Here is a 21,308-nt window from a genome sequence, read left to right as displayed (position 1 = left end):
ACATGAATGCAGTTCACCAGTTTGCCCTGCCACCTAATCGACCAAGTACAATGGATGAATGATTCCTCTTCTAAGCGGGGCAGTGGGGGGAGACACAAGGCCAAGAAATATTTTTTTCCTTTCTTTAAACTTTCTTCAATAAACATGGTTTCTGAACATGTTGGGTTAAAAATTGCGTGCACTTCTTTGCAGCGTCGCGGAAAAAATGACAAATGAACATATCTTCAAGTGCATGACATTCGACCAAGAAGCATACAGGCGCCATGCCATTCGAATAAAAAAAATTAAACATTTCAATATTCACTCAAGCACAGTGATAACAGCACTGGAGGACACATCTTGTACAAACAAAAACAAGAAACTGAAGAACAGGATAACACAAGTTCATTTATTATTGATAACTGCTGCAACATACAAGACTTATGGACAGTTCGGTTCACGAGCACACAGCTTAATTCACAGGAATGAAGACTAGAGCAGCCCCCTTTGAACACACACTCCTAGCCGCCACACAATCACAGCAGCAGACAAGAAAGCATGTACACATCTCGCTTTTCTGCCAAGCTTGCTTTTGGTGGGCACCTTGCCTTCTGCATGAGCATTCTTTGTGAGAATGTATTCAGAACCAGGGATCACCAATCTAAGTTTAAATTTGTCAAGAAGGGCACCAGAGAGCAAAGCAATAAAAACCTGCTTCAGCGTCATGCAAGAGAATGTTGAGTGTACCCAAAAGAATTTACGTCGCATATAAATGTGTATTCGATAAGTCCACATATACAATGTAGTGCCAATGCGTTGTGCAGTCTTGTGTGGTGCTATCAAACGTGCCCCTGGTAAGTAGTGAACAAAAGAGAGCTGTACAGGCACAGCAGAGACCATCTACCGTACGTGCAACTTGGTTGCAAAAGCAGTCCAATATCTTCCAACACCTATAGTAGCTATTCAGCCTTTTTTATAGAAATCATAATTATACTAATAGTACCTGCATCAATGGTGACCACACAGTTTGAGGTGCTTCAAGTGAACTGGTGCTTTCTGAATCAAGGTCACCAGCTGCTTCTGATCACACAGCTACGATAGCTGTCATCAGGCCAATTTTCAATGAATCAACTGGATTTCATTGGAGAATTATACAAAGCGGACAATGTTCGAGGGCACTTGCAGAAGCAATAACAGTAAATAGCAACATCAGGCTTAGTGACAACAGTGGTCACTACCAGGCAGATACTCAACCAAATGCAAAGAAGAAAACCAACAATGAAGTGTTGTATTTAGTGCAACATGCGGCAATGGAAGAAGTATACATAAAAAGAAGCCAATTCTGTTGCAGCAACAACAGTTCAACTAAAGTAATAACAGTAACAAATGCTACAGGCGAAAGGGCAACACCAACAGCCAAAAAGATGCAGCAATTATGACTAACAAAAAATGTGGGTGCACACAAAGATGAACAAACTGTCAAAAGGAGCTCCCAACAACACTGGCCGTTAACAACCATGTCTTGACGATTAGAACTGGCTGCACACCAAAAGTAAACTCGACGCACTCTTACACAATGCATGTGCATGAGTAAAGCTTGCAACTGGGCAACTGTTGAAAACTCACTGGAAAGCATGCATGCAGCTTTATTTTCGAAGGACATAACTTTGACAGCAACCATAGTTAGCACCTCTTAATTAACAGCAGTTTAAAGAACATGGAAACCCTTCTTTAGAAGCCATTATGATTCACAAGGAGAAGTCTAGCATCAATTTATCATAACCACAACAATGGTAGTCACAAGATTAAAATGCAAATTAACTCACTGAAACAAAATGTGCCAAGTGGAATAACTGCCTTGAACCAAAACAGCTAGGGTTATACATACAACAGCAGCTACAAAAGGTGATACCTCTAATCTCCTCCTCATTGGTAATGCGAAACTATGTACTGCACATTTTTGTGGAAGTGTGCATATACTCACTCTGATGGCCTGCAAAACTATGCCCTGTCAGCTCTGCATTAATTGTCAGCTACTAGGGCACATGGTGAAGTTGCAACAAAAAAGTACCACACAGAGAAAACACACTGACCTAACTACACATAAATTGGGCAGATCACAGTTGAAACATGAGAGCATCACATAGGCGCACACCAATTCTTCCCACTATACTCCACAAAAGGTGGCTATGAGCACAGAAAAGCTTGTTAATCTTAAGAGTTGACATGCTAGTTTAGCTGATGCAAGGTTACAAACAAGAGTAGCTGTTCAGTAGCATGAACAGCTTTGCTTGAAAAAACAAGACACAGTGTACAGCGCAGACGTGCATGTCCGTAAATGGGTTTCAATTAATGCTCTGCTTTGGTGCTGAAGATGGGAGCACATGCACAGACTTTAGCAGCTGATTTTGAGACGTGGCCAAGCATTGCAAGCCACGTGATGACTCTTAGAAAAATACAAAATGAGTTAGGCCTGCATTGATAGCACACAGAAATGGCAACAACAACAAAGATTAGATCAGCCGAAAAATTATTATTTGTTGAAGCGGGATGACAAAAGCAAGTGATAGAACCGAAAAAAGCACAGCAGACATGCAAGTGGACACGCCTTCATTCTCGACAAAGCTTTCCACAGGTTTTACTAATACCTAATAAGCTTTGACATCGGGCGATCGAAGACGTGATGACAGCCCAGAATGTGCCTTTGACATACATTAGTTACAAACCACCTGTTTATAGACCATGGTGTAAAAGCACTTCGTTTATATATGGCACTGGTTGTGGAGGGATAAATGTGGACATGCCTTGAAACCAAGTGGCTCAAATGTTGCAGCACCGATCCTAATCAGCCAGCAGCGTTTTCAGGCCACGTATTTTATTACTGCACATGGGGAGCGAGACAGCAGCTTCCTGTAGCACTCCAAGTGAACTGCTGGAATACGTACGCGTAAAAGACACCTTTCTGTTCTGATCAAACACTTCTCCTGATTAAACACTCCGCTTAATTCTTTAGCACAGACAAAACAAGACAAGCACAGACAAGTATGTTACTTTGGCTCACTTTCATGTTGGAAAAGTGACTCCACATAAACATCACAAAGTCCTCACCTGATTTGTACACGAAAACAACAGCATTACCGATCGCAAGATGCAGTGCAAGAAGGCTCCTCATTAAGACTCATAGCTCTAACTGCAGCCAACATATAGATGCGATTCAAGAAAAAAAAAGCCGTAAAGTGTCCCTTTTGAGTAACATTTGCATTCTCACAGGTCAGCAGTTCAAGCAAGTTGGCAGTTTTGGGGACATTGATAAGTTATGCAATGATTATGAAAGCACAGCATCATCTGTAAACCTTTTATGGGATTAACTTTAGGTCCAAAGGAAGGCTGGCAGAGCCAGGCCAGCATGCATGGCTATAGCCACACGTGTTACCTGTCTGAGCCATGCAGAGTCATAACTAGGTACTCACCTGTACTACAGAGCAAGCAACACTTGCAATGTTTGCCCAGGCAACATTTGACCGAAGGTGAAATAAACTGCACTAGTTAAAAACAAGCATGCTTGTAGGAAAAGGCAGGCTATAGCTTGGCAATATACGAAGGGAGTACTGGTTGCGTAAAATAATTGAAAATATTAGGTGTGATAAACGATGCATTCCTCTAATTGTCTAACACTGCCTTGCCTGGACCTTGAGTGGTGTTTTGAGCTCATGAAGGACAACTTTTCATGCATATCTGTTGGTATACGGTTTTGTCCTTTTTCAGCTGTCCTAGCAGATTATAACAAGCACTCTTCTTGCCCACTTGCGCTGCACCTAGCTTAGATGAAGGCAGTCTTGAGGTTCATTACAGCTGAAGGATACATGGTCAAAAGCTGGCTGCGAGTTGAGTTTGAACGTTAAGTGCCTTCACAAGGGAATGGGAACGCAAGATCTGTACTTCAGCAGTAACTGGTAGAGCAATGCTGCTCTCATTCCTGGCATGTGCCTCTCTCCACAACGCAACATTGAAGCAGAGGAAAGCTAAAATGCTGTTTTTTTTCTTTTTTAAGAAAAAAGGGTGATGAAGGGAGCTACTGTTCAGCTGAAGATGCAGAATAGGGCAGCACAGACCAATCTCAATACTGTCAAGAGGAAAACAGATGCCCACGTTATTCAGCACGCACACACAAACACACAACAGTACTACACCGGTGCATCACTGGTTCCGCATGTTTCACGAAGAGTACTGGAAGGACACAGGCTGGCGCTTTCATGCCAGGCCTGAAAGAAGGGATGCAATGGAAGAGCTACAGCCTCTTAGCAACTGCCCACAATGTGTCACTGCAGTGCACTGTGTGGATGGCCAGCATTTTGTATGTGCATCACAGAATTACACAAAAAAGCTTGGTGTCGTCCAAGCTGCAGATGTCAAAGAAAGACGGCAGACCGGGTGGCCAGGAAGCACTGCCAGCTGCTGGCTTTATCAGTGGCAAGCAGACTTGGCAATGGAACCTAGCTGCCAGGTCAGGAGGTCATGGGGGCACATTCTGGTAAGAAATGCTCCTGAATATTCAGAGGAGGCAAAGCAGAGTTGGATGTCTTACATTAGAAGGCAATAAATGAGAGTGGCAATGCCAGCATGCCGTCTGCACCACATCTGCTGAAAAACTCTTGAACAGAAGATCTGTGTAACAGCAGGGAAACACAGCAACACCGCAAGGTAGCAGGCCTAGTTCCACCAGCAGATGACTGCTCAAGTGCAGGTTTACAGATTTAAAAGACACCACTATGTGCATGTCACAGTTCATTGAGCAAGTGGCAGCAACCGCTAAAGTACTACCAGCTTTTAACATTGATCACAGTCCGGTCTGGCTGTGGCAGATGCTGCACAAAGTTGAGTGACAAAACATGCATCTTCCCATTTGATCACGGAGACACTGCCTTGTTAGGCGTCAATGCAGACCAGTCTGAACCTGCATCCTGGAACCGGCGCTGATCAGTGCATTCAGAAGAGAAAGCGCCTGCCTCTGAAATGCACTGCAATTCCCTCTTGCCATTTCAGGATCCAGATTTCACCTCCATCCCAGCAGACTGCCACTCAACTGTAACAGCTGACAGCACCGGGTGTTGCGTCCACTTCTGGAAGACCCCTTGCCCACTGTGCCCCCCATTACTTGCTCGGAGGTTGCTGCCATCCGCCGTAAGCCTTCTCAATCTCGAGAGCCGCATCCAAACAGAGGTTGTCCTTGTAGAACCCAGCCACGACTTGCACGCCGAGTGGCGTGCCCGTGGTTCGCGAAATTCCCACAGGGCACTGGCACGATGGGTGGCCGAGGACATTGAAGATGGCCGTGTAGGCATAGTTGAATGGCTTGAGCATCGGCTGGTAGTGGAAGGGTGCCGGCTCCGGGTGCGACGGGTAGATGAAGATGGCTGTGCCACTTCCCAGCAGGGCGTCGAGGCGGCCACGCAACACATCTGCTCTCGCCAGCATGCGGACAAGCGACGGGTGTCCGCGCTTAGGAGACAGCCACTCCAGCAGGCAGAGGGCAAGGGCGGGCAGCGTGTGTGGCGAGCGTCGCAGCAGCCAGCGAAATAGCTCGCGCCATACAGGCACCTTCCCCTGGAGCGAGGCAGCAAAGTGTGGATATCCATTACTGTGCAGCAGACATCGAGCAAGCCAGATAGATGCGTTCTGCACCAGGAGTTCCCAGCCTTTTTAGCACTAGGGACACCCCAATGGCTTTTAAAGGCTGCTGGGGAACATCGTGTGACTTGGGCTTCGATCCCTTCCTGCCTAACGCACACACACACACAAAAAGCGCGCAGACACCCACCACTCAAAAATTCCTAAAGTAAATTTATAATGACTTGGTACAGTGAAACAGTCCGCTGTGCACAACTACAGTATGACTTTTTAAAACATTCATGACTATAGGATATAGATGAGGGGCTTAGGGAACACACAAAGCCCTCCATGGAGCACAGTTTGAGAATCCCTGTTCTCGGCAATGCATCTCATTCAGTGCACGTGAGAGTTGGTTGTGAAAGATTCAGCTGCACTCACCTTGAGCAGTGCCAACTCGGAAGCAAAGGAAGGCACGCTTGCACCGGCCAGCCGAGCAGTGAAGATCTGTGCCGAGTAGCGGAACTCGTCCAGGGCTAGCTCAGCCACGGGGCTCCCATGCGTCTCACGGAAGTAGCGCACCACCTGTGCAGTGAGGGTGCAGTTTCAGAGCTGCAACAGAACTACTCTGCACAGATCTGCCCCAAAGGCTAGACTCTCTGGTGAACACGTTAGCTTTTCTTGACCACAGTGTGAGTGTGCAAGACTTCAGCAGAATCCTCAGTGGTCACACTATGTAGCAAATGTTTGAAAGCTTTGCTGCATTCCCAAACTCCTTCCAACTATTCATGCAGGTTGGGGAAAAAAGATACCGCATTTTCCAGTCTAACTCACTCCCCCTTAAAAAAAAAAGTTGCGCTGGTGTAAAGACACACCTATTCATTCAGTAAGCACTACTAAAACATGATGAGGATCTCTTCCTCGGAGTGCGACGAAAATATACACTTGCGGCACCTGCCAATCATAGACGATCCTTGAGCTCTAACAAATATGGCTTCTTCCTGCGGCCTGCCTTTTTTGTTGCCTTCATCGACCAGAGCACTTATCTGGGTTTGCACCAGGCACAGATAATTTTTTTGCTCACTTCAAACATGTGCGCGGTTCTCATCCTCAGCGCATATTCAACGGCACGCAACTTGAATTCTGAATCATAGCTTCTTTGTCTCGCAGATGGCGTCATATTGAGCAAGAACAATGCAGGACGTGGAGAAATCTGAACTTTTGAGAATATGGCTGGGCTGGATCTGGCAACGGTGTGCACTTCCTGCCACCAGCGCATTCAATCCGGTTATTGCGAGACTATGTGATCCTACATCTAGAATAACATTTTTAAAATACAGTTTCAGCAAAATCACGATCTGCATTTCACTTCCGTGAGCCGCTTCTGGGGGAAGCTATATGGGTACACACAGATGGCCCCGAGGAGGCAACACTTGCCACTTTGCAGGCGTAGCTGGGTTCCTGCGGAAGGGGATCACAGCACTGGATTGTGCTGTGCTGAAACTCTAATAAAGCCATTTGTTTTTCTCTCTTAAATATCGATTTGCTTTTCAAGCATAGTTACTGGGAACACCGAAATATAGCACAGAGTGGCATATCATTTTCTGCAAGCAAGTCGCATCAGTGAATAAGATGCACAGACGGAATAACCAGAAAAAAGAAAGACATATGCCAAGTAAATATGGTACTTCTTTACCATAGGCGTCATAAGGACCAAGGAATCGCTGCAAAATTTATTACAAGTGAGAAAAGAAGAACAGCAAATCTTAAATTCGTCATATTTTTGTTTCACTGCTAGCTTCTGTTTGACGTTCCTGCGCAACGTTCCTGCGCGACGTTCCTGCGCGACGTTTCTGTGCAACTTTATACTGTTTGACAATGCTGTTAGACATTACTGTTTCATGTTACTGTTTAACACTGACACAGCATTTAGTCTGACACCACTGCTCAGCTAAGCATTATGCAGGACATGGTCATGACCACAATGCCAGAGGTTAACAGCTGAACTCACAATACATGCACATCGCAAATAGTGCTAGCATGCAGCAAGAACTACACAGTTCTCTCTTTTACCCTTAGTGTTTCGTTCTCAAATGATTACTTCCTTTCTTTGGCCTACAATCCAAGAGAGAGAGGTATTTGCGCATACAGGTTAAAAAGAAACTAAACAACCGAAGCACGAAAGCTGTTATTAACACACAAGGTAGGTCCTGGCACACAATTTGCACCCAAAGTTTGCATGCAGGTTTGTGATGTGTTGTTTCAAAGATGTTTGTGCTGCAAAGCAGTGCAAGAACACAGTGGAAGTTTGCAACTAGTTACCTTGCGCACAGCGTCCTTCATCTCGGGGTGGACAGGTGTGCAGAGGGCGCCACCCATGTCGTCCACCATGTAATACACAGTCACTTTGGACCAGTCCACCTGCAGGCATGCAAGTAGAGAGAGTAAGCACAAAACAGCCCCCATTTCTATAGATGGGGAGCACAGAGATGCACCACTGCTCTTGGGGTAACAGTACTGCCCCACTATTGTTTTGAGGGCTCCTTTCTTCCTGTTTGCAAGTAGCCGTAACCTTTATACAATCATGAATAATTGCCACGTCATGTGTGCAGCAAATGTAGGACCCTTTTTAAAATCAATTTCTGTTAGACTGACACACTCCCACGTAAAATGCATGGTCCTTCGTCTCCATACAATTTATACCTTGGTGATAGCTACCATATTTACACGATTGTAAGTCGACCTTTTTTTTTTTGAAAATCTGAAGTGAGGGGGTCGACTTACAATCAAAATGAAAACATCGCACTATAAGTAAACGCGAGACAAACGAGATATCGGGCATGCTACAGCGTGGTCGCATTTTTGCTGCACAGCACCGTTGCATCGCTCTTGGTGCTGGCCTTGAGAAGCTGCTATGTCAACGTGCAGAACTGGCATACCCTCCCCGTGCGTGGGCGGTGGCCGATAGCGGCTATCGATAGCAGCAAACTGGCACCCCACACGTGGCTGCTGACTGCGGTTGCTGATAAGCGGCGGCGGTCGATAACGCAATCGTGTTCTACGGGAAGCTCAAGCGTCCAGCAAGCTTTCTTTTTACTCATTCTAAAAACAGTGCACACAAGACAACGACGATGGAAGGAAATGACAACATGAGCGCTCGGCGCTCAAGGGAGCGTTGATAGTTGATGGAAGGGCCGCTGTTCCAATCGAGGCGGCACCCCCCCTCAGAACGGCAGCGATGCCGGGGAGTGTCGGTAGTCGGCGGAAGAGCCGACGCCATTCACGCGTAGTTTCTCTTTAGCTCTGACGCATTTGACCACTGCCGGCCGCGTTTCAAAAGTTTTTAATGTAGTGCTTTGTCAGTCATCATTTGTGCTCCAGGTCCGCCAAGCAACCAGCACTCGTTCACAGCTACATTCAAGATGGCTGCCATTTTTTACGCCGAAGAAACGAACAGCCGCGCGCCGGGCCGCAAGTTGGACGTTCGCAACGGGTGATACAGGTGTGGCAGCTGCAGCGAGGAAAATTTTCAGCTTTTCCACGCGATGTCATGATGTGGGGTGTTTGCTGAAGTGCGGAATTTTCGCTGGACGACGACGTTAGGACGACGTGCTGTGGGACCGCAACAGCGATCACGACGGCAGTGCTAGTGAGGATGAGTAGCCCAGTGACTAATACATTTTCGTTTTGGAATGTGCCCACGGGCACGCCCACGCGCAGCAGCCGATAGCGCCTGGCGATAAACGGCGGCCACTGGATAATGCTATCGCATTCAACTATTCAAGGCTAAGCTTAAACAACCTCGAAGTTTTTATTTTATTTTTCGGCAATGTGATTTGGGGGGGGGGGGGGGGGGGGTCGACTTACATTCAAGTTGACTTACAATCGTGTAAATACGGTAGTTGTCTTTGTGGCCACACATTGAACTGGTCATTCTTATCACTCTAAGCGACATCTTCTCCATACAGTCACCGATCGATTTTTCGGACTTGAAGGGACCTGTAAAATGGTCCGAATAATCAAACAGTCTGAAAAATCCGTGAAGTAATTTGTGAAGTACAAAAAAATCACTTTATTGAGATGAAATCTGCTTAAAAATGTCACTGATTTTACCTTGCGGCAAAGTTCTCTTGCTGGCGACGATTTGCGCCTGTATTTGTGCCAAAGTAGTGCTTTCACTGCGCACGCTAAACAGCAAGGTCACCGCATTTAGTTGCAATACTTCCCATGCTTCTTTGACGGACTCGGCGGGACCATGTCCACAACCCAAGTGTGCACCACACCGCTCGTCAAACACATGCAAAGACAAGGCACTTTTCGTTCAAAGCGGCGGAGCCGCCGGACGCAATCACAAAACAGCGAACGGATGCAACTTCGTGAAGACTGAGCGCCCCTCGGTCGACGCGGTCAGAGAAACCCAAGTGACAAAAAGCGAACGTATGAGACCCGCCGGGTAGCTCAGTCGTTAGGGTGCTCGGCTACTGATCCGGAGTACCTGGATTGGAACATGACCGCGGTGGCCGCATTTCGATGGAGGCAAAACGCTAAGGCGCCCATGTGCAGTGCGATGTAAGTGCACGTCCGGAGCCCTCCATTACGGCACCTCTTTCTTCCTTAAGTCCCTCCTTTATCCCTTCCCGCCGAGACGTGAGATAGCTCCTGCACAATTTCCTTCCCCCAACAACCAATTTTCAGCCTATGGGACAAACGATAACTGCCCGCGACAACGTCGGCGACAAAAGCAAGTTGATGGCGATGACAATCCGGCTGCCACCTCGAAGTGTCAGAGACTGCAGGGACCTCTACTGGCAACAATAAGGTACCAAACTTATGTCAAGCCAATTCAACTGCAGCGTAAATCCATTTCAATCCAAGATGGCGCCTTTTGCGCTGGCAAAAAGTCGATATGATGGCCGATTTTGGCCCGCAGGCGACTGAAATTAGTCCGAAAAATCAAACTTTCGGACTTCTGAAGTCTGAAATATCCGTCGCGAATATGTATGCGCTGCTATGGGGTGACTGGCGGTGCCTCATCGTGATCCGAAACATCCTACAAGTCCGAATTACCCGTCGGCTACTGTATATATATTTTTGTGCAATGATTGCTATTTGGATGAAAATTTATTTGAAAGAGTTAAGGTCAGAACATCGCTGATATGTGCCCAGTCCTTCACAAAGAAGCTTGTTGAAGAGGGAACTGTGCCATTTTTCAGTTAATCGACCTAGCACTATGCTCTTTCCCTGCATTTCTATTGGCCCTGCACACCTGCAGTCTCTGGATGGGCCTTCACTAGACGCATTCAGCGCAACTATTCCTCGCATGAAAAGTACAAATGCTGACCAATTTTTCGGAGCTGCGGCAGACGCGGCGATCGTGCCATTATCGATGTGATCATGTGCCAAAAATCATGCATTGTTTTAAACCACCGTAATAACATAGAGCATGTCCGTAACTCAAGTGGCAACAATGAGGTAATTCTTGGAGAGTCCAGTGTGTACCTTGATTTGTAAATACCTTATGCCAGCAGGCACACTGTTGCAATAAAAAAAAACGAGGTAAAGAAATTGCCAAGCGCATCCAAGCCAATGAATGCAAGATGGCCCCTTCCACGTCAGTGAGGACGGCGATGACTGCTGGTTATGGCAAAGATGTTTGCTCGCGTTTGTTAGGTCGAAAAATGAAACTTTTGGACTCCACAGAGTCGGAAATACTGGTTGTGAATATGTGATATTAGCAACTCAAGGCACTTGAAACACAAACAGCAAATTAAGAAAATCTTGACAGGGGGAAGCTCACTACTAGTATAGGTTAACTTTGTTTCTAAGGTGCGAGAACACTCCTTTAGACATTGTAACAGCAGACATTGTAACAACAAACACAGCAACATGCGCAATTTGTGGGTATTGGCCCCTTCAGAAGTGTTAATCACTTTTGTATTCCCTCTCCAGGAGCTTAAGTGTTAATCTCTTTTGTATTCAATCTCCAGCAGCTCATATATTTGTGTTTTTGTGCTGGCATTTCAGTTTTCTTGTTTGCGTTTCATTTGTTACTGTCAGTACATGTTCCCCAAATATCGCACAAGTCCCCCCCCCCCTTCCCCACTGACCTTGGTGTTGAAGGGGACCAGAGATGCACGGGGCCCGGCCATTACGGCCAGCATGGGTGCCAGGTCCCGGGCATAGCGGCACATTGGGCCTGCCACAAGGCAGGCATCCAGGGAGTCATCACGTGCCGGTGGGTACTGGCCCTTGTTTGAAACCAGCCCTGTATCGACAAAGGCACATTCTTAGCCAGATGTGCACACACACACACGCACATATACAGCCTGTTGCAAAATTATACACCCTACTCAGTTTGTTTCTGGGCCATGAAGCATGGCTGATTTCGCATCGTGGCCATTCTAAAACTCTCGCAGGTGGGAGCAATTTTCATCCTCACCTTTCCAGAGATTAACACTTCAAGAGGCACTAGAAATGCACATTGCATGACTCAGAAGCAAACTTCTTGGGCTGTATATATTGAACAACGGCTGTGCACATGCAGCTTTGTCACACACCAGCAGCTCGGGCTTTAAGAAACAACTGAAGTTTTCGCTCTGTGTTCGTGCCATATCTCATTTCTGGAGCCAACCCCAGAAAACAAGTTCTTACATGAAAGGGAGGAAAGAAAAGCATTCTGCTATTAGGAGCATTTGATTTCACATCCGACCATGCACGCAAGAGCTTTTAGAAACACAAGAAAAGGGAGGTCCAGTTGTTACAAGCAAGCCGCGTGTGACCAGTTGTCATGAAGCCAATAAACTTGTGCAAGCCATGCTCTCTGTTCCATAAAAAAATGTTGTGTTATGTGGCTGGGCATGCCTGCGAATGGACAGCCTGTTAGGTATCACAACCACCCTTGACAGCTGATTCTGCATAAATTTGTGCACATGCTTTTGATATCAGCACTCATTACAGATGTTAAATAAAGGTTTGATTAACAATGAATTCCAGGAGCCTAAGGGACGTAGTGCAGTGAGAGGAGAAAGCCACCTGTGGCGAGATGCCATGTGACACCTGCTACAGCTAGCGATTACAAATATTAATCAGTTTTAATGCATAAGACAACATTACATCATTTTTCTATTGCAGAGCTACTGCCAGAGTGGCATTTAAAGAGAGGGGGGGGGGGGGGATTTCAGGGGTGAATTTCAGTGAAATATCTTCCATGGAAAAAATTCATCAAATGCATTTTCAGCATTATTCAGCACTGTGCTTGCACAATGCTGTACTTGTGGCCACATAACTGCATACTGTTATACAGGTAAGTGTGAAAAAAAAAATTATTTATCAACAAAATGCTGTCACTGAACATTAGAAAACTCTATGCAGCACGAATGGCTGGCCAGGTTATGAATGTCATGTAAGGATGATTCCAGATTATAAACATGACTAATATGATTACAGAGATGACATGCATGCCATGTTGAGCAGGTTCAACAATGCTATGGGCACTGCAGTGTTAAGACTGGCATTCATAGATCAGAAAGGAAAAGCTTCGTAGGAGATGCTAGCATTTACAAAACGAGAATAAAATTTGCCTCACAGGTTTGAATACAGCATCCAATAACAAAAAGTGTTCAGCAATTTTCCCACTGTCCAGCTTCACAGTGCTTTTTCAGGTTTTCCAAGCTAGCATGGTATGAAGCGAACACACAAAAAAATAATGGGACCTACGTTGGTTTTACATATTCACTGAGAATGAAGAGATGAGCATATTCCATTTTGCAGTTATGAGGCACTAAAACCCTTCTGACCATTGTGCTAAGACTGCACTGAAATACGGCAGAAACAAACTATTTAATGGCAGCAACAACAATAGTCCAAACAAGATGGAAAGTGTGGCTGACCTCTGGTAGCCTTGTGGCCAAAGATGCCATTGAAAAATGCTGGCATCCGAATGCTGCCACCAATGTCAGTGCCAACACCAAACACGGAGCCAGCACTGGCAATAAGACTTCCTTCACCACCTGCGCAACAAGAAATGCCATATGGGAATCAATGCACGTCATTGAGGTTTGTAATACAGGTCAGCAGCCTGAAGTGCACATTGTACGTTGGCTCTGCCCAGTGCTACAGAAGAGTTACACAAAATAAAAAATGGTAAGAAAAACGTAGCTGAACAAATCCAGCTTTTTTAATTCTTAGAAGAATCGCAATAGCTGAAGTGTGTAATCCAAGGTTTCAGAACATGGTGATGTGCACCACAAAAAAATTGCATGAAATGCAATAAAATAAATTCTACAGAAAAGTAGGTGTGGTAATGGAATTGCACAAACACAAAAATAAGTAAGGAGTTCATTTCTTGTGCAGAATTATGCAATGTATCTGACTCGGTGAATTGCAGCATTTTGCAGTTCACTTTCATTAAATATAGACGGGATTTGCAAATTCAGGTTCAGTGATGAAGTTATAGTCTTGAGTTACAAAAATTTTCAGCAAATTTAAACTTAAACTTATATATGCAAAAGCTATGCAAGTTCTTTTTATAGTCCTGAAGAGTCTTTGTATGAAGATAGAGTCGCCGTGCATACTTTACAGCACATTTGCATAACCTTTTAAAATGTGGTTATACATAATGCCTGCATGACTGGAAAATTTTTCCTGTAGCCCGATTGGTAGCATAATGGTAGTGTATCGTCAAGAAAACTGCACTTCATATAGAAGTAATAACACACTTGACATCATTGCACATAATCTTTGAACAGAATAGAAAATTTATTCGCTACAGCTTTTGGCGTGACTTGCAGTGCTTGTAATCTACTGATGAATTCTCTAAGTTGGAATTATCTCATATCTGACTTTTTAAACTAGACAGTGTAAAAAGCACAGTGCTAGCAACACTGCTAATTGGGTGCAGTTATTATGACCTTCTACACAGAATATGGTGAAAATGGTACTATTGCACTAGTGACTCGAAATGCATCCTTATTTAACCAACTGATGTTTCTGCTTTCTGGTAAATCAATGCTCCTTCACAAAAAGCACTCATATTACACCACCATTTTACTTTGCTATTTGCAGCACCACAAGACTTGAAGTGCTTTGATATCTGAGCTCAACCACACCTTGTGCCACAGACTTAACACAAATGACGAAAAGCATGGCTTGGACTGCCACCAGAACCACGAAGCGATAGTTACCGGGAGTGAGATAATGCTCTCGGTGCATTTAGGGCAGCTGATAGCTGGTGCGCAGCTTGCTTTGACTGCTTTTCCGTTCGTGCGTAGAAAGCGTACTCACTGCAGGGCATTTCTCCGGCCTCACATGCCTTGGCAGAGCGCGTTGAAGTTTTCTCATGGCTTAACCCAAAATTACGTTAAGCTGCCTCAGCTCGCACACCTTGCAAGTTTGGTCCAAAGGCTGCCGATCTAAGAAAATAAATATTATGAGCAGCGTGGTGCACTGCCTGAAGTTCCAGCATATATGAGTGAACTTGGAAGCAAACCACACTGCTCATAGCATTTATCTTGTTAGATCGGCAGCCTTCGGACCAAACTTGCAAGACGCACGAGCTGAGGCAGCTTAACGCGCAATTTTGGGTGAAGCCACGAGAAAACTGCAACGCAAGCTGCCAGAGCGTGCGAGGCCGCATCGGTGACCAAAACAGGAAGAAACGCACCCGTAACAAATGCGATGTCTACGTGCCGATCGGGCATAGGCAAAAAAGCGGTCAGAAAGCACAGCTTCGCACCAGCTATCATCACCCGCCGTAAAGGTAGCCAGAGCATTACCTCGCACCTGATGACTATTGCTTCGTGGCGCTGGCGGCAGTCCAAGCCACACTTTCAGTCATTCGTGTTAAGTCTGTGGGTGCCTGTACATGCTAATAGGTTCACAGTAAATGCCACCATGGATTGAGCAATGAAACACACACATTATACTTTTGATGCTGGCAGGGTTAGGGAATTATTGTGATTATGTTCGAAACTCAACCACATTTCAAGCGAATATGTATAAGAGATGCTCTAGTGTATCGTTTTTCCGTGATCGTGCGCAACTTTGTATGAAAGTGTATCCTGCATTACTCTAAATATAGCAACATGATGTGCCCACACTGCCAAGTTGTGTACTCACAGGAGGCAACGTGTCCACAAATTGCATCGTTAACTCCTTCCGATTGTTTGGAATACAAAATGGTAGCGCAACACAAGGTCTCAATAACAGTTGCCTGCTTTCATTAATTTCTTTCACAGCCCTTTGTTCTTCACTGTCCTCCTTACATCATTGCAAAGTAATAGTCTTGGACTTGCAGTCTCATACGTGTTACATAGCACAAGATTGTTTATAGCCCAGCTGCCCTCTTTTTCTTGCACCCACATTCCACATGGCACCTGTAGCCTGATAGCATGTGTCACATATTCACCACCAGGGCATGTACTGGCGCTACTTAACACCCTCCAACCTCGGTAACATAGGTGCAGAAGAAAGAGCGACCACTACAGCTCAAGCATAACACTGTCCGTAACATGCACAGGTCACGCATTTGGTCACCTTTGGCAGCAGAGTAATATTGGCCTTTCATGTGCATATCCATTCATATGAAATTAAAAAACAGAGTGCCACTTTGCTAAAGAATGCTGCCAATCCCCCATGCTTTCAAAAGTGCAAAGAGTAGCGTCTCTTTCATTAAAGCCAATACCTACTTAAGCGAAGCACCACAATCAGGCAGGCCTGTAGAAAAACAAGCAAGAGGAACTGACCGCTGGATCCACCACAGATGCGCCGACTGTCATACGGGTTGTTGGTGCGTCCGTGCAGGTTGTTGTACGACTCCCACCACATGCATAGCTCCGAGATGTTGGTCACAGCCAGTGGGATGGCACCAGCTGCACGCAGCAATGCCATGGCCTCTGCATCCTGCGGAGCGCGGAAGCCTTTGCGCAGTACCAGCCCTGAGTCCTGCAGCATGCCTGCATGCGATGTGACCACAGTTAAGAACAAACGCAAACGTGCAAGCTGTTCCATACCTCTCAGTATCGAAACTTTGTGCCCCGAACTAGAGTAATTGCCTCAACGCTCTTGGCTAAGTGTCGACCTAACATGAAATGTTTGTCCAAATGCTTTAAACTGTAGCCACCGTGGTAGACTTGGCATTCCCGCTAACAGGAAGGTTAATTGCATGAGTATGAGTACCACTGCGTGTCACCCGAGTGTGCCGTCCAGTTGGTGTTCTTTTTCCTACAGTACCTCTCATGCAGAATCATAAATTAGGCCTGTTGGTAACCTAGCATGTACTACACTAAGGTAAACAAGAGAGCTGTAGCCACAAATTTAATTCTTAAGCTTAATTTTTATTTGACGATAATGAGGGCGTGAGTTCCAAAGCCTTTGGAACTAGAGGCTCACTGATAGCATGGTGCTTATTTTGTGCACTTTTTGCATGCCACCTTAATTCTGCGACAGCCAGGCAGCCGCATGCACAAGTGCTAGCAGCAGTAGTATTAAATGTTGTCCAGCTAAAAGACAAAGCTCCACAGAAAGCTGCACTACCAGGTTTCAGGGTCTATCAATGTAGAACCAAATATGGCGATAATTCTAACCGCTCCTGTGTGCCACATTCAGTGCCACCTATCTGAAAATGTTTTTTTTTTTTTTTTTGCTAACCAAAGTATTATAGACAGAGGTAATGTTCACAGACAGCTATGGGCTCAGTTTGGGTCTAACAACTTGCAAAGAGCATTTGTACTCATTGCCTAGGCCTCAACATTGGCCGATGCAGTTAGAGCATGCCATTTGCAACATTTTGAAGGTTTGCCTCATCCATTATCAGCTGTTTCTGAAACACACATCTATCATGAGCAGTTCCATGTTTTCATAGAACCACCCCTATGTGTACAGCTGCCAAGAGACTGGCACCAATCCAACTTCGGACATGTGCATGCCCTCTAAGAATGCCTACTCACCACCCCCCTTCCCGCTACTATTCTTTTGTAGCTCTTCCGTGTAAACTGAATAATTTGTTGTAGACACCATTACATGAAAACACGAATAATGCCTAAGCTCTCCTCTTTGAACTTTGCACAAGACCTGTTCCCTTCTGTCCACTGTTTCCCTGCATTGCTGCTCCAGAATGGGTTTCCTGAAACCAAAATGCCACATGCCATTACGGTACTCATTAAAGGGAGAAAAATAACTAAATTGGAGAGTGACCTGTGCAGAAACTGACTACACATTTCTGGAACTCCTGAAAGCAAGGCACACCTTCAGTCACACATACCGGCTTGCCTTTTCAAGAAGAAACTGTTAATCGTTCATTAACAAAGCAAGAAAGAGATTCCCCTTGCATTATAGCAACTGCCAAATCTGGCATCAAACAAGGACACCTCAAGTAGACCATAATGTCTAATATGCAAACCCCAAAGAGACTTTACTCTGAACTGAATTGGTCCATGTAGAACACACCCATTCATAAAATGTCTCAATCGACTTTGCTTCACTGGGTGTGTGGCAGCCTCTCTGTTCAATACTGTACACTAAGCCCCCTCCCTAAACCCACCTTTGACAGCATAGCAGTCCTTGGTTGTAAGTGGTACTCCAAGGAAGGGCTTGTCCTTGGCCAGCTGCTCGGGCGTGAACGTCTTGGAGGCCACAAGCTCATCAGCGGCTTCGGCCTCGACTAAGGCCTCCTCCAGCCGGTCTTCAACAACCGCATTGACCACGGGCTGTACCTCGCGGATGCGTTGCATGTACCGTTCAACCAGGTCCACGCTCTTCAACTGCACAGCATCAAGAGTCAGCCACAGGACAGTGAACACAGGACATGAAAATTCAACTTCATTCTGCATGTTTCAAGACTCTGAGAGAATGAGAAAGCCAAGCACCAGAGGCCAGGGGAAAGCTCGTACCCATTGTATCACCGGTGGATACCCGGTGGCACTAGGGATCGAACTCTGCACCTACCGCATGCAAAGAGGATGCTCAGACCACTAGGCCAACACTGCAGTGCAGTATTACACCATTCAGCCAAGCTTCAGACAGTGGTGGCCCAATGGTTGGGGTATTGCTAAGCCCGAGAACCGGGATTCAAATCCTGACCTCAGCGGCTGCATTTCAGTGGAGGCGAAATGCAAAAATTTCCTGTGTGTTGTGAAATGTCAGTGGGCCTTAAAGGGGCTCTGAAACATCTTCCGAGGAGAGGACATCAACTTGCTCAATCACTGCATTGTGTTGTCATGAGCACCTGAGCCAAATAATACACTTCTACGAGCAGCAGAGGACCCACAATCACGCGTGAAAGTTGGCGAGCCATTTCCGGCAACTTTTTCATGCTCACATCCTCCTCCGTCACTCGCATCTACGTATATGTTGAGCGATGGCTATTGGTTAGATTCTTTCAGACGTCAGGCAGCTACCATGGCCGCGGCCAATAAGTCGCTTAGCTCTGGCGGGTCAGGAAGCTGTCCCCCGGAGGTGGGGCCGGCGGAAGAGCGCCGACCTTCCAGTGTGCAAAAAGTGATGAGAGGAGAGGGAAAAGCACGAAGACGCTGAAATTTAAATTTTGACTACAGGTAACTCTGTTTCTACAAAGCGAATTAAAAAAATTCTTCCTGGACAATATTTGAGAAGCGGCATGCTTTCACATCCCAGGCATACCGCAACTTTATTACGGCCCCTTTCAGAGCCCCTTTAAAGAACTCCAGGTAGCAGAAATTCTTCCACAGCCCTCCATTAGGGCACCTCTTCCTCATGTCTTTCACTCCCTCCACCATCCCTCTCCTCACAGCGCTCTTGCAGTGTCCACCCAGAGCACAACAGTTACTGTGGCTTCCCTTTCCTCATAACCAATTATAATTATGCTCAAGAGCTCTCATTCATTTGTAAAACACAGCAGTAAAGAGAACAAGCACATAATGCAACTGGGGATCAGGTCAACTACTCATTTGGTGCAGCAAATGATTGCTTGTTGTTTTTATCATGTTGGATTGAGTCAGCTAGCTTATGCAGCAACCTACGTCCTTATCCAAGCCAGCATAATGATATGGAGCCAAACAGATGGCTTCTATCACAATGTTGACAGCATACTGAGTCCACAAGGGAGGTAAAGATATTCATAGAAGATAGGTGTTCTTGTTAAAAGATGCATCTCAGTGCATGTAAAATGTGATGCACATGTTCTATTGGTATAAAAATGAGCTTGCAACACAAAATATTGTACACAAATAATATCCAATCCCTTGCTTGTGACAATGCCAACCACATTATGTGTGACCGTGATGTATGCAACCCATAATCCCAGATCGACTAGAGGCTGTATTTAGCAATCAGCAGGAATGTAATCAGAACTCGGTAAAGTACAAACGATAAGTTAAAAAGTAAAAACAGCCAAGGGCACCAGTTTTGGCCAAATGCAATTTTATCTGTATTAATAACTAAACAGCACCATTTACTCCAGTGCAATGTATGGCTAAAATTTTAATGGAAAGCGTGCCAGAATACAGGTACTGAACTCCTGCCTTTCTTTCTGTCATCCCGTCTGCAGCGAAAATCTAGCCAATTAACATTAATAACAGTTAAAACTCCTCCGCCTTAAGCAAAGTCCAAGTTTTGTCAGAGACTGCACCCAAAATTGAGCTTCATACAAATCAAGTTCAATCCCACAGAAAAATGTACTCCAAATAGTATAAGCGAAGTTCTTTTTTTGGGAGGAGGATAATCCAGTTTCTTATGCGAAAGGTTATGTGCTTGGTCTGTGGTCATGACGACATGAGAGGTCATGAAACACATCAATGTCAGAATAGGTAAAGACATTAATGAAAAAAATAAGGTTGCTTTGTCCCATCCATCTCAACTGTATTTTTTCTGTTCTTGTGCACCCACTGAGAATGACCGCTGACTAGTCCAGCTACAAGTCCGTGTTTCTTCTCATTAACCACTGGCCCCCAAAATAAGAAAAGCTGCTGCAACATCAGCTGCAATACACTAAAAAGGGAGTAATTACTCATTGGCATCCACCCAAGCACAGCCATACGGCTACACAGCAAAGCTATACAGCTTTCTCAGAAACTTCGCAGTTAAAGAAAAATTCGCCCTGGTCCAGGGTTCAAACCCGGGACCACCGCTTCATCGGAGGTAGGTAGGTAGGTGAAAACTTTATTGATTTATTGATGAGCCTTATGGATGAGTTACTGCCTAGGGTTGGTCTGGCTCTTGACCCCCGTTGGTGGCCAACAGTCCATGACCCGCGGTGACCTGCCCAGCCCACTCTACCAGCCGCCTTTGTGAGGCTGGTTCGGAGCCGGAGACCGCGATCTCCCAACCCTCCTTGTACGTGAGGTTCCAGCGAGATGGTGGATGGAATTCCCGGCAGAGATATAAAATGTGGTCAAAGTTGGCTCTCGGAGCCCCACAAAGAGAGCATTCGGGTCTGTATTGGCCGGGGTGGATAAGAGCTAACAAAGCCGGTGAAAAAAATGTGCGAGCCTGGAGCTGTCTCCAGGTGGTTTGTTGTTCTTTAGAGGAGGAGATGTGTGGTGGAGGATAGACGAGGCTTTGCTCCCTGTAATGGAGGGTTATTTCATGATAGGTGACGAGCCAGTACCTAGCGCTACCCCTGTCTACGGTGTGCCCTGCTCGGTTGACGTACGCTCGACCAAGACAGTGGGTCACTTCGTTGCCGGGGTTGCCTGCGTGGGCTGGCACCCAAGCTATATGAACTGGTCGGGGTTCTGTGAAGCAAGAAT

General features: G+C 45.7%; 1 protein-coding gene across 1 annotated transcript in view; it reads right to left on the bottom strand.

The window, feature by feature from the left end:
• Positions 1 to 367: 367 nt before the first annotated feature.
• Positions 368 to 21,308, bottom strand: part of LOC144099334 (fatty-acid amide hydrolase 2-A-like) — a 35,095-nt gene continuing 14,154 nt past the window's right edge. Inside the window, exons 2-8 of the mRNA XM_077632557.1 lie at positions 18,125 to 18,344; positions 16,329 to 16,538; positions 13,476 to 13,595; positions 11,694 to 11,851; positions 7,909 to 8,007; positions 6,028 to 6,171; positions 368 to 5,583 (exon numbers count right to left, since the gene is read on the bottom strand). Coding sequence (XP_077488683.1) covers positions 5,131 to 5,583; positions 6,028 to 6,171; positions 7,909 to 8,007; positions 11,694 to 11,851; positions 13,476 to 13,595; positions 16,329 to 16,538; positions 18,125 to 18,344 — 1,404 coding nt within the window. The 3' untranslated portion in view covers positions 368 to 5,130. The remainder of the gene's footprint in view (positions 5,584 to 6,027; positions 6,172 to 7,908; positions 8,008 to 11,693; positions 11,852 to 13,475; positions 13,596 to 16,328; positions 16,539 to 18,124; positions 18,345 to 21,308) is intronic.

Source organism: Amblyomma americanum, chromosome 7 (genome assembly GCF_052857255.1).
Source record: "Amblyomma americanum isolate KBUSLIRL-KWMA chromosome 7, ASM5285725v1, whole genome shotgun sequence".
Taxonomy (NCBI): Eukaryota; Metazoa; Arthropoda; class Arachnida; order Ixodida; family Ixodidae; genus Amblyomma; species Amblyomma americanum.
Note: the sequence above shows the minus strand (reverse complement) of the source record. Positions and strands in the feature narration are given on the sequence as shown.